We start from the raw sequence: 16,359 nt of genomic DNA on the forward strand, positions 1-16,359 counted from the left end.
CACTCACAGCTCAGCTCGCAGCTGCAGGGATTCATTTAAACGGAGCTATGCTGAAGTGTTTTAACTTCTCAAATTAATTTCTATGAAAGTTAAGCTTCCAAAGGCATGAACTGAAAATGCGCCAGACTGAACACTTGTGAAATACTGCCGCGAGCGCGGACGCGTTTATCTCAGCTCTCATCAGGAGAGCTCATCAGCTCGTTCATGACGGTGAATGTAATCCTGCAGCGTTTGTGCTGTGAAACTCCCTCAGCGGCTCAATCACATTATATTGAACAGACACGTTCAGTTTTTAATTGTAGTGTCTGTTCTTAAACTGAACTGATTTTATGAAAATGCACGCGGTGGGAAAGTGATCCAGTGATCCAGTAGCGGTGGCTTTGGGAATGGCCTCACAGGGCAGTGAAGCATTCTGGGAATTGTAGTCTTTCATCCCTATGAGACAAAAATACATTTTCTGTCTTTTCTCAGTCTAGAAGGCACCAAATTCAAAAATAATTTCACATTTCTACTACATTAATGACCCAGTTTAAATACAGATTAATCTTCCCAGGTCTGAAGTACTCCTTTAATTTTAGGCAATTTATGTACTGATTTCATTGATTCAGTGTCTCTACAACATGGAGTAACATCTGTGAATGTTATTCACAAACGTTGCTAGTGAACTAGTAGTAAAGTTGCTGGTAGTGTGAATGCAGCATAAGTCAGTAGGCTAAGAGAAGGTAGTCTTTTGTAGCTGTTCGAATGCATTCAGTCACATGATGACTACGCCTGGAAGTGGTCGAACGTGGACTAGCTCAAAACGTCTTAGACTCTGTTTATACCTGAATCAACCAAAACGCATCTTAACACCAGGTGTAAACTGTCTCAATGGTGAATTGCACTATATAGCAGGGCTGTCCAAACTCAGTCCTGGAGTGCCTTACCAAGCTCAACAGCTTAGGTTGAGCCTAGTTTGCCTCAGCTGTGATATAAAAGTAACACTATGGGCTATTTAAAAAATGGGAGGAGTCTCCCCACCGTGGGTTCCTGTTTATGTGAAAAATTACATCAGCTCATTGAATAATGCTGCATGTTTTAAAGGAATTTTAAGACATGCTTATTTTGGGTGCAAACCTTAATAAATCACCTTGCATGATTCATTTAAATAATCTCCTTCCATGAATATTAGGTCTTAAAGGGAAACTCGAACAAATGCATATGCAATATGGTCAGCTGCAAAAATAACTGTCCACTCCTTTACATCGCTAATTTTTCAATTGCGTGTCTGACAGTAGTTTTTTAATGCCAAAATAGGGTTTGTACTGGAGCAAGCTGTTTGTAAATCTGCCCTAAATGTCCCCTTGTTATATTTCTCTTGCCTTATAAAATGTACCATTCAGGATTTTGACTATTTCTCGTGTGTGGTCGTCCTCAGGATACGGGCCCAGAGTTCATCAGAATGCTGGAGGAGCCTCGTGCCGTTTTAGAGCTGCCTAATTCTATTGTGGTCAGTTTGATTTCCTAAGAGCGAGAGTATTGGCTCTACACCAAGCAGTCTGTTACACAGTACTGGCATTGGCAGCCTGGGTAAGAAGGATCAATTATGTGTGTGGATTCTCTCTCTCTCTCTCTCTCTCTCTCTCTCTCTCTCTCTCTCTCTCTCTCTCTCTCTCTCTCTCTCTCTCTCTCTCTCTCTCTCTCTCTCTCTCTCTCTCTCTCTCTCTCTCTCTCTCTCTCTCTCTCTCTCTCTCTCTCTCTCTCAACAGTCAAACAAATGGCGGTCAAGTTCAAACCACAGGGACTTGACAGTTATGATGCCAAATGGACAGAACATTCTGCTCAAATGTGACGTCAAATCCAGAGGAGGAGACATCTTTGATATGATCATCGCTCATGCAAACCTTGTGGAACATTTTTATTTTGGCCTTTCCTATAATGATGGTAATTTACCCCATGTATGTTTCTGCCTGTTACAGTGTTATTTTAGTATCATTAATATACTATTATAGTTTTTATTTATATTTTGTATTAGGTTTGAATTATATTGTCCATTTTGATTTTAGTTACACATTTGTCATGTCGCTGTGTTTTTTTAAAATATATTTAAAAAAAAAGAAAATGTGTCTTTTATATCTAAATACCTTTTATTAATCTTTATATCAAGATAAATTAAATGAAAATAAGAAATGTTGTTTTTTGTTGTTTTTTTCAGTGAAACGCTTATTTTAAGTAATTTTATGATTTTATTTTTAGTATTAGTTAACTATAATAATCTTGGTCTGGTATTTTAAATATAAAATTATTATATAATTTAAATAAATAATAATTTCTTCAAATAATTGTATATTAGGTCAGTGTGTAAGCCGCGTATGTTCAAAGTTTTATAATCGTTTTTTTCTCTTTTTCAGATGATGAATTTTTCTTTCTTGACAACGATACAAAAATATCCAAAGTTGCGCCTGACGCCTGGAAAAAAGTGCCCACTGCCACATTTGTGCTTCATTTCCGAATCAAATTTTTTGTGACTGACATCTCTCTTCTTCTGTAAGTCTCTTTCCTTCCCTTGTGTTTTACCTGTTCCTGTTTTCTAAGGGGGGGGGGGTCAAACTGGGGTCCTGGGACACCTATGGGTCTTCCAGAAGGTTACAAGGGTTCCACAAAAAAGACAAAGCAAAAATGTATAAAGTCAACCAACCATTCTTACAGTGTAATGTCTCTCTCCTTTCTTGCTGTATACATACTTTCCAAAATTGTACAGTGGGGCAAAAAAGTATTTAGTCAGCCACCATTTGTGCAAGTTCCCCCACTTAAAAAGATGAGAGAGACCTGTAATTTTTATAAAATTACAGGAATTTTTTGGAAAATAAGTATGTGGGGTCAAAATTATCACAAGAACGGTGAGCAAAAATCCCAAAACGACACGGGAGGACCAAGTGAATGGCCTGCACAGCTGGGACCAAAGTAACAAAGGCTACCATCAGTAACACAGTACGCCGCCAGGGACTCAAATCCTGCAGAGCCAGACTTGCACGTCTGAAGTTTGCTAGAGAGCATTTGGATGATCCAAAAGATGATTGGGAGAATGTCATATGGTCAGATGAAACCAAAATAGAACTTTTAGTAAAACGTCAACTTGTCTTGTTTGGAGGAGAAAGAATGCAGAGTTGCACCATACCTACTGTAAAGCATGGGTGTGGAAACATCATGCTTTGGGCTGTTTTTCTGCAAAGGGGCCAGGACAACTGATCTGTGTAAAGGAAAGAATGAATGGGGCCATGTATTGTGAGATTTGGAGTAAAAACCTCCTCCCACCAGCAAGGGCATTGAAGATGAAATGCCCTTCATCTTGTCCTTCATCTTGGGCTGAGTCTTTCAGCATGACAATAATTCCAAACGCACCGCCCGCGCAACAATGGAGTGGCTTCGTAAGAAGCATTTCAAGGTCCTGGAGTGGCCTAGCCCCATAGAAAATCTTTGACGGGAGTCGAAAATCTGTGTTGCCCAGTGACAGCCCCAAAACATTATTGCTCTAGAAGAAATCTGCATGGAGGAATGGGCCAAACTACCAGCAACAGTGTGTAAAGCCTTGTGGTGACGTACAGAAAACGTTTGACCTGTCATTGCCAACAAAGGGTGTATAACAAAGTATTGAGATTAACTTTTGTTATTGACCAAATAATTCTTTTCCACCATAATTTGCAAATAAATTCAGTAAAAATCAGACAATGTGATTTTCTCATTCTGTCTCTCATAGTTGAAGTGTACCTAAAATGACAGGCCTCTCTCATCTTTTTAAGTGAGAGAACAATTGGTGGCTGACTAAATACTTTTTCCCTCACTGAATATCTTTACTTTGTATCTTTTTGAGTAGTTTTTCTCACTATAGTCCTCTTTATCTTGCTCACTGGGGTTCTAAACAAAGTACATAAGATGCTTACGTACATTTATTCTGAAGGTTGCTTATACGAATCATTTTTAATTGAAAAGGTTATTTTTCAGGTTTATACATCCAGCATTAAATATAGCCAATTTAAGTTTGGAAACAATGTGTTGTATTTATAATGTCACACTGACTATTTATCTAATAGTTTAAAAAAACATTCATAAATAAAAATATATAGATGGATTTTAGTCAGGGGGTCCCTCATAAAAGATTCGTCATATTTGGGGGTCCTTGACATCGTCGGGTTTGAAAACCCCTGCTCTAAGGGGCCGTTTACACAACACCTTCTAAACTAAAAATGTAAAATGTTTTGGAAGTTCATTTACACGTCAACAGCGTTTTGGGGGCCTGAAGATGCAAAGGAAAAAACATTTCCACTTTTAGTGCATCATTGTTGTGTAAGCGTACCCTAGCTTTGCCCTTCATCTTTGCAGACACAAGCTGACCCGTCATCAGTACTATCTCCAGCTGAGACGGGACATTCTGGACGAGCGGCTGCCCTGTAATGAGGAGACCTGCTTGTTTCTTGGTGCCTTGGCTCTTCAAGCCGAGTTTGGGGACAGTATGCCTGAGGTACTCCACATCAGTTTTGTTTTAGTATCACTCAGATATATAATGCTCATATTGAAATTTAGATATATTTAGTATATATACATTAACTATAGATACAATAGATATATTTAGTATCACAATATATTGTCATTTCTTATTTTAATTTAATTGAATTAAAATTTCAAAATTAAAACATTATTTATATATATATATATATATATATATATATATATATATATATATATATATATATATATATATATATATATATATATATATATATATATATATATATATATATATATATATATACACATTCCCTGGGTGAAGTGACAAATTATTAATACTTTGAATTAGTTTTATGTTTTCCATTTTCATTTAGTGATTTTGTCATTTTTATAACAATTTTTATTTGTTTTGTATTTTCTATTTTATTGATTTATTTCATTTTAGTTTAGTGCTTCAAGTTAAAGTGAATTAAAATGAGAAATGTTGTCTTGGAAACTAGCTAAATTAAAATAAGTTTCCCAGGAAAAATAAGTAAAGGTTTTTTTTTTTTTTTTTTTGTTAATTTTAGTTTTAGTTTTACCGGTATAATGGCCCTGGTCTGCTATTTTAAAAATAATAAACTAAGTATTTTATCAATATAAATAATATTTTTTAAATACGCCTAATATTGTAAATATATTATAATAAATGATTTAATAAAATATATATATATATTACATTTTTTTAAAAATCTGATGTTGATGAATAATAAGTTTTAGTTATTTTAATACTTCATCTTAAATTGAAGGAAAATGAGAAATAAAAATTCCTGAAATAAATAGTTTTGCTGTATATCTGTTCAGTGAAGTCACAAATATAAATGGTGCCAAAGAATATGAAAATAAATGTTTATAAATAACAAAATTATGTCTTCAGGAAGAATTGAGAAAGTATCAGGTCCAATGCATATGAAGCTAGATGATTATAATGCTCTAATTCATATAACATTTATGAGTTTATACTTGTTTTAGAAAGACTGAAAGAAAAAGTCCTGTTTTGTGTCTTCTGAAGGTCTATGGGAAGAACTACTATCAGCTCGAGCATTACGTCTCCAAGAGGGTTTTGCAGAAAATGGCATTGCCTTTCCTGAAAGACGAGTTGCTACGGTTACACGCCAACAATGCAAACATGACTGCTGAGGAGGCCGAGCTCGAGTTTCTCAAGGTTATATTCACTTCTGTTCTTACCGACAGCCCGTATGGTTTATTTCATTATTATTCCTTATGAAAGTATAAACTTTACCTTCATATGTAGTATGTAGAGTAGACTGGGGCTAATTGTCACAAATTCATATTTCTATTGAATATTGAACCATAAGAATGCTCATTATTGGCAAAGGGGTGACAACATGTCACATGTGTTTAAATTAAATGCTTTTCATCAAAATGAAAACAGTAAAACAATTATGAATTATTAACCATGCAAAAGGTAACAGAAATATCAAATGCAATAAAAAAAATATTGACTAAACATGTATTCACAATGCAAATCTTAATCTTAAAAATGCAGTTTAAACTTAGTTTATTTAGCTTTTTATTTTATTAGAATTTTTTGTGTAATTTTGGTCATTTATTTTATTTCAGTTCATCAATTTAAATTTAATTTCTTTTTCAAATAATTTAAAACAGATTTATATATATATATATATATATATATATATATATATATATATATATATATATATATATATATATATATATATATATATATATATATATATATATATATATATATATATATATATATATATATATATATTAGGTCTAATCCGATTCAATGATGTATGCTAAGCTATGCTAAAAGTGCTACCACCAGATACAGAGATCAGCTGAATGGATTCAAAAACAGTAAAACTCAACTGTTTAACTCTAAGGGACTTGGAAAATGAGCCTATTTAAAAAAAAGTGGAGTGTTCCTTTAATTAAACTTTTAACTCAAAACTCATAGTTATTGAGATATATATATTGTGATGATAAGCCCCGGACTCCTTATATATATAAGTCATTTAAGAGACACTTAAAAAATATACAAAATCATTGCTTTAGTCTAGGTAACAAAATATCAAACCAAATGCATGCATTTGAAACACTGAAACAGTACAATTTGGGAAAAAAAACATTTGCTAGGTATTTTCTAAAAATGATAAGTTATATCATATTATATCATATAAAACAACAAATATTTCAGTTTAAGACAAAAGTATTAGAAAAAAATTAACTCTCTAGTTGTCACTATAAATATCTGTCACTCAAGTTGGTTTAAAAAACACTGCAAAAATAGCTCTGAAAAATGTTCTTTGTTTGATCATTTAACTTCTAATGCAGTGAACATTTTGTCCATATAATTTTGGGGCCATATTAATTTTAAAATTCCTCCTCCTGCCATCTTGTCTCTCCTGCCATAATGACTCGAGGAGCTACTGGCCAAATATTCTTATAGACACCATTAGGTCTGAACAGCTTTTCTGGATGCGATGATTGGTAGTGGGTGTCCTACATTACATAATCTGTCCAATTGACTTGGCAGCACTGCCTCGACTCCCCCACAGAGCGTTCAGCAGCTTCCGGAGTATGGGGTGCTGTTTCACCGCGTGGCCCGCGAGAGGAAGCCTGTCTTTGGAGAGCTGGTCCTGGGAGTGTGTGCCAAAGGCATCATTGTGTATGAAGTTATTAATAACTCCCGTACCACAAGCCTTAGATTCCACTGGAGAGAGACCAGCAGCATCACATCAGCTGTGAGTCCACACCAATGATAACACCTGTCATTAAAATACAAAAGAAAAGGTCAAATATCCTCATTTCTGAGTTGAATGTGCGCTTTGTAAGCAAGCTATTCATACAATGACTTTTCTTTGAATATATATACCGGTAAACAGTTTGATTTCATCATACTGTCTTTTTTCTACTCTTCTATACATTATTTTAAAAGTCTTTTCAGGGTTTAAAGTCATACATTTGTACACTATATTGCAAAAAGATTTGGGATGTCTGCCTTCACATGCACATGAACTTTAATGACATCCCAATTTTAATCTGTTTAAAAGTTGGCCCACCTTCTGCAGTTCTAACAGCTTCAACTCTTCTGGGAAGGGTTTCCACAAGGTTTAGGAGTGTGTTTATGGGGATTCTTGGCCATTCTTCTAGAAGCTCATTTGTGAGATCAGGCTCTGATGTTGGACAAGAAGGCCTGGCTCTCAGTCTCCGCTCTAATTCATCCCAAAGCTGTTCTATCGGGTTGAGCTCAGGACTCTGTGCAAGCCAGTCAAGTTCCTCCACACCAAACTCCTCATCCATGTCTTTATGGACCGACGCTTTGTGCACTGGAGCGCAGTCATGCTGGGACAGGAAGGGGCCGTCCACAAACTGTTCCCACATAGTTGGAAATTTTCCAAAATGTCTTGGTATGCTGAAGCATTAAGAGTTCCTTTCAGTGGATCTAAGGGGGCAAGCCCAACCCCTAAAAAACAACCCCACACCACAATCCCCCCTTTACACTCAATCTTTACACTTGGCACAATGCAGTCAGGCAAGTTCCGATTTTTTGGCAGACCGGTCAGGGTGCCCATGCTGACCCCTGTCCACCGCCGAAAGTGGCAACAGTGGGACGTGAGCATCAGAACTGGACCACAGAGCAATGGAAGAAGGTGGCCTGGTCTGAGGAATCACGTTTTCTTTTACATCCCGTGGATGGCCGGGTGTGTGTATGTGGCTTACCTGGGGAACACATGGCCCCAGGATGCTCTATGGGAAGAAGGCGAGCCGGCGGACGCAGTGTGATGCTTTGGGCAATGTTCTGCTGGGAAACCTTGGGTCCTCCATCCATGTGGATGTTACTTTGACACGCTCCACCTACCTAAGCATTGCTGAGACCATGTTCAGCCTTTCATGGAAACGGTATTCTGGTGGCTGTGGCTCTTCCAGCAGGATAATGCTCCTGACACAAAGCACAAACGCTTCAGGAATGGTTTGAGGAGCACAACAACCAGTTTGAGGTGTTGACTTGGCCTCCAAATTCCCCAGATCTCAATCCATCTCAAAACATCTTGGTGTCAGATACCACAGCACACCTTCAGGGCTCTAGTAGAGTCCATGCCTTGATGGGTCCGGGCCGTTTTGGCAGCAAAAGGGGAACCAACACCATATTAGGCCATATTGTTATGCCTGGGGTGTATATATATATATATATATATATATATATATATATATATATATATATATATATATATATATATATATATATATATATATATATATATATATATATTATACTTTTTTCACCACCTATAAATGTATGACTTCAAAGTAAACCCTGCAAAGAAACGTCAAAACTAACGAAAGGAATTAAAGTAGTGGTTTGACATAAACTTGTATTATTTTTAAAATACTATAAACTTTTTATATTTCTTTCAAAGAAACGTAGTAAACTAGGTAAAAAGCTCATTTTGTCAAATGGAGTATCCTTAAGAAAATGTCACAATATTCGTAATTCAAAAAATTATTATATTTGTAAAATTACACAAAAGTTCCTTGAGATTTTTAAAAATGTTTAATAGATTTGTTCTGCTCACCAAGGCTCCTATTATTTTAGCAAAAACGCAGTAAAAACAGTAATATTGTGAAATATTATTACAAATAAAAAAAAAACACTTTTCTATTCAAATGTATTGTAAAGTGTAATTTATTCCTGTGATCAAAGCTGAATTTTCAGCATCATTATTCCAGTCTTCACTGTCACATGATCCTTCAGAAATCATTTAATATGATGATTTGATGCTCAATTATTGCTATTTTTTGCTGTTTTGTGGATAATGTGATACTCTTTTCTCCCCGGATTCTTTGAATAAACAGTTTAAAATAACAGTGTTTATTTGAAATAGAAATATCTTTAAATTTCTTTATTTCCACTTTAATCAATGTAATATTTTTTACAAAACTAAATAATTTTCTTCAATTAAAAAAAAAATGTCGTTATAAAAAAATACAAATAATTTAGCTGTGTGAATTCAGCTGAATTCAAAATCTAATCAATAAAGGACTGTACACTCTTAGAAAAAAGGGTTCATTGGGGTTCTAGAGCCATAGGGTTCTTTACTCAACTCCAAAGAACCTTTTATGTTAAAAAGGTTCTATAATGACAAGAAAGAAGCCTTTATGTCACAAAGGTTCTTTTGGCTATTATTCATTCATATATTACATTATTCTGCAACATTTTGTAGTTGTAATTAAACTATTGTTTAATAAACTGTTTTAGTAACTTAATATCACATTTTAATCATGCTGATTTTTGGAGGAGAAAAACTAAAATGGCACTCTTCGTGTGATATTGATTAATTGCATAAAATGAGATAAATATATACAGTACATTTTCTAACCCCCATATCTTGAATTTTGTGATCATTCACATGCATTCATAAATGCATTTGAATACACTGAATAATGCAGTGAAATGTTTCTCAATAATATGCAATCCGGAAAGGACAAAACAAATCATAATGAATGAACCCCTAAAAGGGTTCCATATAGAACCTTTTAAGGGTTCCAAATACATAGCGCGATAGAACCTTTTAAAGTTCCATATAGAGCCTTTTCTTTGAAGAGTGTATAATTTAATCGGATGATGTCTGTCCACGTAATAATAATTCCTCCTTTGTTCTCATCAACACAGCGACGTAAGTTTGTCATTGAGAGCAGCACCAGTAAAAAGAAGCAGATCTTTCTGACCGAAAAATCGAAAGTTGCCAAATACCTCTGCGACCTCTGCACCGCACAGCACAAGTTTCACAAGGAGATGAGCTCTCGCCAGCTCACACACAGCCTCGCTTCAGGTCAGTCCACATCGGCTGTTAAATCCAAAATGTTAAGCTATTCTTAGTTGGGCTTTATGTTAGTGGTTCAGAATAAGCAGCAGTGTGAATGTTTCTGTAGAGGAGAGTATTGTGCAGTATGCAGCCATGTGCCGAGCTCAGAACAACGAGGTATCGCTCAACGACGGACGCCTTGATGCAACTGCCAACAACTCTATGAGCAAACTCTGTGAGGACATCGCTACCCGCCTCGAAGCAAAGATCAAACAACAGAGAGACTTATTAGACAGCATCGGGTGAGAACAAACTCATGTATCCCATGTGCTACCATAAACCTGTCTTAGTAATAAAGAGGCCCTATTATGCACTTGATTTTGTTTTTGGGCTCTTGGTATTTTCCCCATATTCTCCATTGTTGCAGCTCCTCTCTTCCCAGTCTGTCAGTAACGCTCTGTTTAGTTCCTGTCTCTATGAAGCCCCTCCTTTTGAAAAGCACACTGTGCTCTGATTGGTCAGCTGAAGCAGTGTGTTGTGATTGGTCAAGTGCTTCCAGTGTGTTTGGGAAAAGTCCCACCCCTTACCAAAACCGACAGTTTCAACACACTACTAACTCACTCAAACAGGCCCCACCCCTTTATTCTGCCTAATAATCATTTAAATGAGGAATATCCACAACTTTCCTGCAAGTCTTAGTGGGGGTCGCCATGACACTTGATACTTCCGGTTGACGGTATCTCAGTTCTGGTTTAGCACACATGACAGTTATGCTGCGTTCACACCACGCAAATAAATAGCTCTATTTGCGCGAACTTGGACGCGTGAACATTTTTACTCCATTCGCTTCATTCACTACACAACAGACGCGAATTTGCGTCATGGGAGGGGCTTCTGCCAGGCAGCGGCAGTCATTAGAAGGACGAGCCGAGTTAAGGCTGCTCTCGCCGGGGTTAATGAGCGCTGAGCGCCGCTGAGCGTCTGGATCTCACACCTCCGAAACCTTGCTTCCATAAACCATGCAACATAAACGGACCCGTTTGACATGTTGCTAGCACCCCACGCACTCCATTTAATGCCCAACGAGCTTCAAATAAACTCAAGAATTGTGATGTAGAAGTAATATTTATATTTTAATATTTGTAATTGTTGAAATCATGTCAGACCTTGTCAGTAGACTTTTGTTTAATCAACATGAAAATAGATGCATCAACTTCAATTAATTTAAGTACATTGTAATAAAAATTAACATTTCATTGCTGTAAATGTAATTATTGAGTTTATATAATATATTAGTTTAACCTATTTAAAATACTGCAGTACAACTGTATAATTTTTTGCAAGGGGTTTGTTTATTGTTGTCAATAATTTACAGTTTTAATGTGTAGCAAGACCGCTCTAACAGCCTAACGTTATTATCCAAATCGAGACCTGCACTCCCGCGGGACCCAGCACAACCGAGTGCGGTGCGGGATCATATTTGGTGAATGCGGATGCGGGCGGCAAGACATTATTATGTGTGTGTCGCGGGAAAATACAATTATTTTGCTGGACTCCCGCAAAGTGGAAATATCTAACAAAATAAATAACTAAAAACAAATAAACCTTTCTTTATAATAAAATCGATTTACAGGCGCATGGACAGAAGGTAACTCTCGCGTGGATCATAGGAACAGCCAAGCCTACCACACAGTGGCAAAATGTCTGCACGCATAACTCAGGTGAACCGCTTAGTGCCACAGATATTAGTAAGTTCTTGTAAGATCCATGCGATCATCTGGGACATGTGATCATTTTGCCTCAAGCGTTGTAAAAGTCTACTCCTGAATCCTGATAATACAACCAAACGTTTAGCTGATAACAGTACAGACTAACGTAAACCGGAAGTTCGTTACCGGCGTGTTCTACGTTGCCAAAGCGATCATGGGAAAGGTCAGAGTTCGGGAAAGTTGTTGATACCGGAAGAAAACTCAAGACTACAATGGAGGTATTTCAGGGAGTTCAGAAACACTGGAGAAGAACTTTGTTCTTGCAAAGAAGAACTTTTTGTTTGCAGATCTTTTTCATGTTCATTCGTTAGTACATTTATGACTTTAAACCCTGTAAAGAAAACCCTTTAGTACAAGTAATTTGGCATAAACTTTTTGCATTTATTTTTATTTAATAAAAAATAAAAAATTAAAGCACATTTTGTCAAATGGACTATCCTTAAAGCTACACTGTGTGATATTTTCCCCCATCTATCGGTGAAAAGATATATGACCATCCAGTGAATATGTTTCTGTTCCTCTCAATACCGATTTCGTTTTAACTCCTACGGTGGCCGATTTAGTCCAAGATTAACACGGCAATCCCCCTCTTCACGTTTGACACGGTGCCATCGAGTGTTAAAACGCGAAAGGCGAAGCTTGAATTTACGGGTATGTCCCTCTTTGGCTAATGTACTTTCAAGATGGAGGAGCAACATGGCGACCGGCATTCGAACCCCTCACCCGTATGTATTTTCAATGGCATATTATAAACTTACGAGAATACTTTATTACTTGAAAGAAGTAAATATAGATTAATAAGCACATATATTTTTGAAAGAACTACGTGTTTTTAGCTAAGAATAAACTAAAAAAGTTTCACAGTGTAGCTTTAAGAAAATGTTACAATATTTGTAACTCAAAAAATGTATTAAAAAAAAGATTTTATACGATTTTGAAAGAGATCTCTAATGCTCACCAAGGCTCAATTATTTTACCATTATTTGTGCAATTTTGCTCAAACAAGAAACATTACACACTGAAGAACATGTAAAAAAAAAAAAGAAAAAAAAAAAGCATAATAGGTCCTCTTTACGGCAAAGACATTACAGGCAAAACGGTTGATGTTTCATTCCACTGGTCAATTCTGGGCTATTTTGCTTCTAATAACATAACCTTTCCTAATATTGGAAAGAAAACATCCAAAATACACATTTAAGAGTTAATTTTCTTACACTTTATTAGTCAGAAATCTCCATGTCAGCAGCTTTACATGCACCAAACTTTACATTTGTATCTATATTCTGAAGGTTTTTACTGGGGGGTTTATTTATATATCATTCGCCGGATTTATATAACATTTTATTCCATTTTTTAAATTTTTATATGTACAGTATTTTCTTATTAATGTAGTAATACATTTTAATGTTGAACCTGGCTTTATCCAGTGTCCTGATGGTGTCTCATCTGTTTGCTTCACTTCTAGATCCCAAAGTCCAGCTCTACAGAGAAGCTCCTGTAGCTCTCCGAAGCGTTCCTCTGAATTCCCTTCAATGTCCTCTCCTTTAAGAGGTAGGATTGATGATCAACCCATGACATAAACCTATTCACACTGTTTTATTGAGAAACAGCGCAATGCAATGTGACCTTTTCTCACAGATACTCCAACAAGTTCTCGAACTCCCGAGAGGGAAATAATCTGTGTTTCCCTCAAAAAGGACCCCAAAGTTGGCCTTGGTAAGTGTATTACGGACTCCTCATTATTAAATGATACACTCTAAAAAATGCTGGGTTAAAAACAACCCAAGTTGGGTTGAAAATGCACCGACCCAACAATTGGGTTGTTTTAACCCAATGGTTGAGTTGTTCTTACCCAGCAATTGGGTTGTCTTAAGCAACATTTTACCCAACCACTGGGTTAAAACAGCTCAACCACTGGGTTAAAACAACTCAACCATTGGGTTAAAACAACTCAATTGTTGGGTCGGTGCATTTTCAACCCAACTTGGGTTGTTTTTAACCCAGCATTTTTTAGAGTGTATACATTGAATCTACTCAAAAAATTAAGTTAACGCACCAGGCGTATGGTCCAAAAGGGTTCTCCCTAGTCTCTTAATGAGTCATGGGTGTGTCATAACTTTATCACACCTTCTGATAGATAGTATTACAAACATTATGGATACAATTACATAAGTTAGGTAATGTTAGCATATTTTCTTATGTGGCATCTGTAGCCTGTGTTACTGTAATTAATTCAGCAACGAGGGTGATTTGAAACATGTATTTTGCATTGTTTGCTGTTGGATGAACTGATTCTTAAAAATACTAAATTGAAAGAAGATCATAAAGTTGTGTTTCGTGATGAAACCAAATGTTCTCATTACATATTACATTAATCTTGTGTTTGAAACAATGATAATGTGGACTGAAATTATGTGCAACTGAATGTAAGCATGAGATCCGGTTTTGACAGAATGTGTTACAAGCTGTGTTACAGGTGTGATCAGTTTGGATTTTTGTCCTAAGAGTTTTGAAAATGTACACCTTACTTGTGAAAATAGTACCAAAGCGAATATAAAAAACTGTAATTAAACCTCAATTTTACATATTTAAATTGATTTAAGTTAGTAGTGACAATTTTCAGCAATTTTGTTACTTAAACTAATTTTAATTGATTACATTTTACAAGCAGCAGCACATGCATGCACATAGAATATAAATTCACTCTTTATTAATTTTGCCTTTAGGTATTGTTATTGTTGGAGAAGACAACTCTGGGAAACTGGAACTTGGCATCTTCATTGCATCCATTGTGCCCGGAGGCCCGGCTGACCGAGATGGACGCATCAAACCAGGTCAATTTCATATTGATAACATCAAAACATAACCCCAGAAGTAGCTGTATGAACATTTATGAACGCGAGCTCCATCTTTCCATCAGGTGGTCGACTGATCTCTCTAAACCAGCTCAGTTTGGAGGGCGTGTCCTTCAGCGAGGCCGCTGACATCATGCAGAACAGCTCCAGTGAGGTGGAGCTTATTATCTCACAGCCGAAAGGTACGATCATGCTTTTTCAATTCTGCTGCATGTGTGATATGTGATCCTGGAGCACAAAAACAGTCAACAATCGCATGGGTATATTTTGGCAATAGCCAAACTGGACCCACTTTATATAAGGTGGCCTTAGCTACTATGTACTAATATATTAATTAACCATTTGATACAGTGCACTTACTGTGTACATACATGTTTTTACATTTGTACTTACATTTTAAAAATACCTGCATGTAATTACGTCTGTAATTAATTTCTGTAGTTACATTTGTAATTAGACAGTGTGCACTTCCCTTACACCTAACTTTACGCTTAAACTGACCCACACCACCACACCTGACCCTAACTCTACCCTTAAACTGACCCACACCACCACACCTGACCCTAACTCTACCCTTAAACTGACCCACACCACCACACCTGACCCTAACTCTACCCTTAAACTGACCCACACCACCACACCTGTCCCTAACTCTACTCTTAAACTGACCCACACCACCACACCTGTCCCTAACTCTACCCTTAAACTGACCCACACCACCACACCTGACCCTAACTCTACTCTTAAACTGACCCACACCACCACACCTGTCCCTAACTCTACCCTTAAACTGACCCACACCACCACACCTGACCCTAACTCTACCCTTAAACTGACCCACACCACCACACCTGACCCTAACTCTACCCTTAAACTGACCCACACCACCACACCTGACCCTAACTCTACTCTTAAACTGACCCACACCACCACACCTGACCCTAACTCTACCCTTAAACTGACCCACACCACCACACCTGACCCTAACTTTACTCTTAAACTGACCCACACCACCACACCTGACCCTAACTTTACTCTTAAACTGACCCACACCACCACACCTGTCCCTAACTCTACCCTTAAACTGACCCACACCACCACACCTGACCCTAACTCTACTCTTAAACTGACCCACACCACCACACCTGACCCTAACTCTACCCTTAAACTGACCCACACCACCACACCTGACCCTAACTCTACCCTTAAACTGACCCACACCACCACACCTGACCCTAACTCTACCCTTAAACTGACCCACACCACCACACCTGTCCCTAACTCTACCCTTAAACTGACCCACACCACCACACCTGACCCTAACTTTACCCTTAAACTGACCCACACCACCACACCTGACCCTAACTTTACCCTTAAACTGACCCACACCACCACACCTGACCCTAACTTTAC

The 16,359-nt window shown here is 37.0% G+C and overlaps 1 protein-coding gene across 1 annotated transcript in view; it reads left to right on the forward strand.

Annotated features, from left to right (window-relative positions):
• Positions 1–16,359, forward strand: part of frmpd2 (FERM and PDZ domain containing 2) — a 48,299-nt gene that overhangs the window by 14,508 nt on the left and 17,432 nt on the right. The window contains exons 9-20 of the mRNA XM_067430161.1: positions 1,418–1,489; positions 1,749–1,923; positions 2,391–2,526; positions 4,360–4,498; positions 5,537–5,689; positions 7,074–7,259; positions 10,190–10,349; positions 10,450–10,624; positions 13,557–13,642; positions 13,730–13,807; positions 14,818–14,925; positions 15,012–15,128. Coding sequence (XP_067286262.1) covers positions 1,418–1,489; positions 1,749–1,923; positions 2,391–2,526; positions 4,360–4,498; positions 5,537–5,689; positions 7,074–7,259; positions 10,190–10,349; positions 10,450–10,624; positions 13,557–13,642; positions 13,730–13,807; positions 14,818–14,925; positions 15,012–15,128 — 1,585 coding nt within the window. The remainder of the gene's footprint in view (positions 1–1,417; positions 1,490–1,748; positions 1,924–2,390; positions 2,527–4,359; positions 4,499–5,536; positions 5,690–7,073; positions 7,260–10,189; positions 10,350–10,449; positions 10,625–13,556; positions 13,643–13,729; positions 13,808–14,817; positions 14,926–15,011; positions 15,129–16,359) is intronic.

Source organism: Pseudorasbora parva, chromosome 21 (assembly GCF_024679245.1).
Source record: "Pseudorasbora parva isolate DD20220531a chromosome 21, ASM2467924v1, whole genome shotgun sequence".
Taxonomy (NCBI): domain Eukaryota; kingdom Metazoa; phylum Chordata; class Actinopteri; order Cypriniformes; family Gobionidae; genus Pseudorasbora; species Pseudorasbora parva.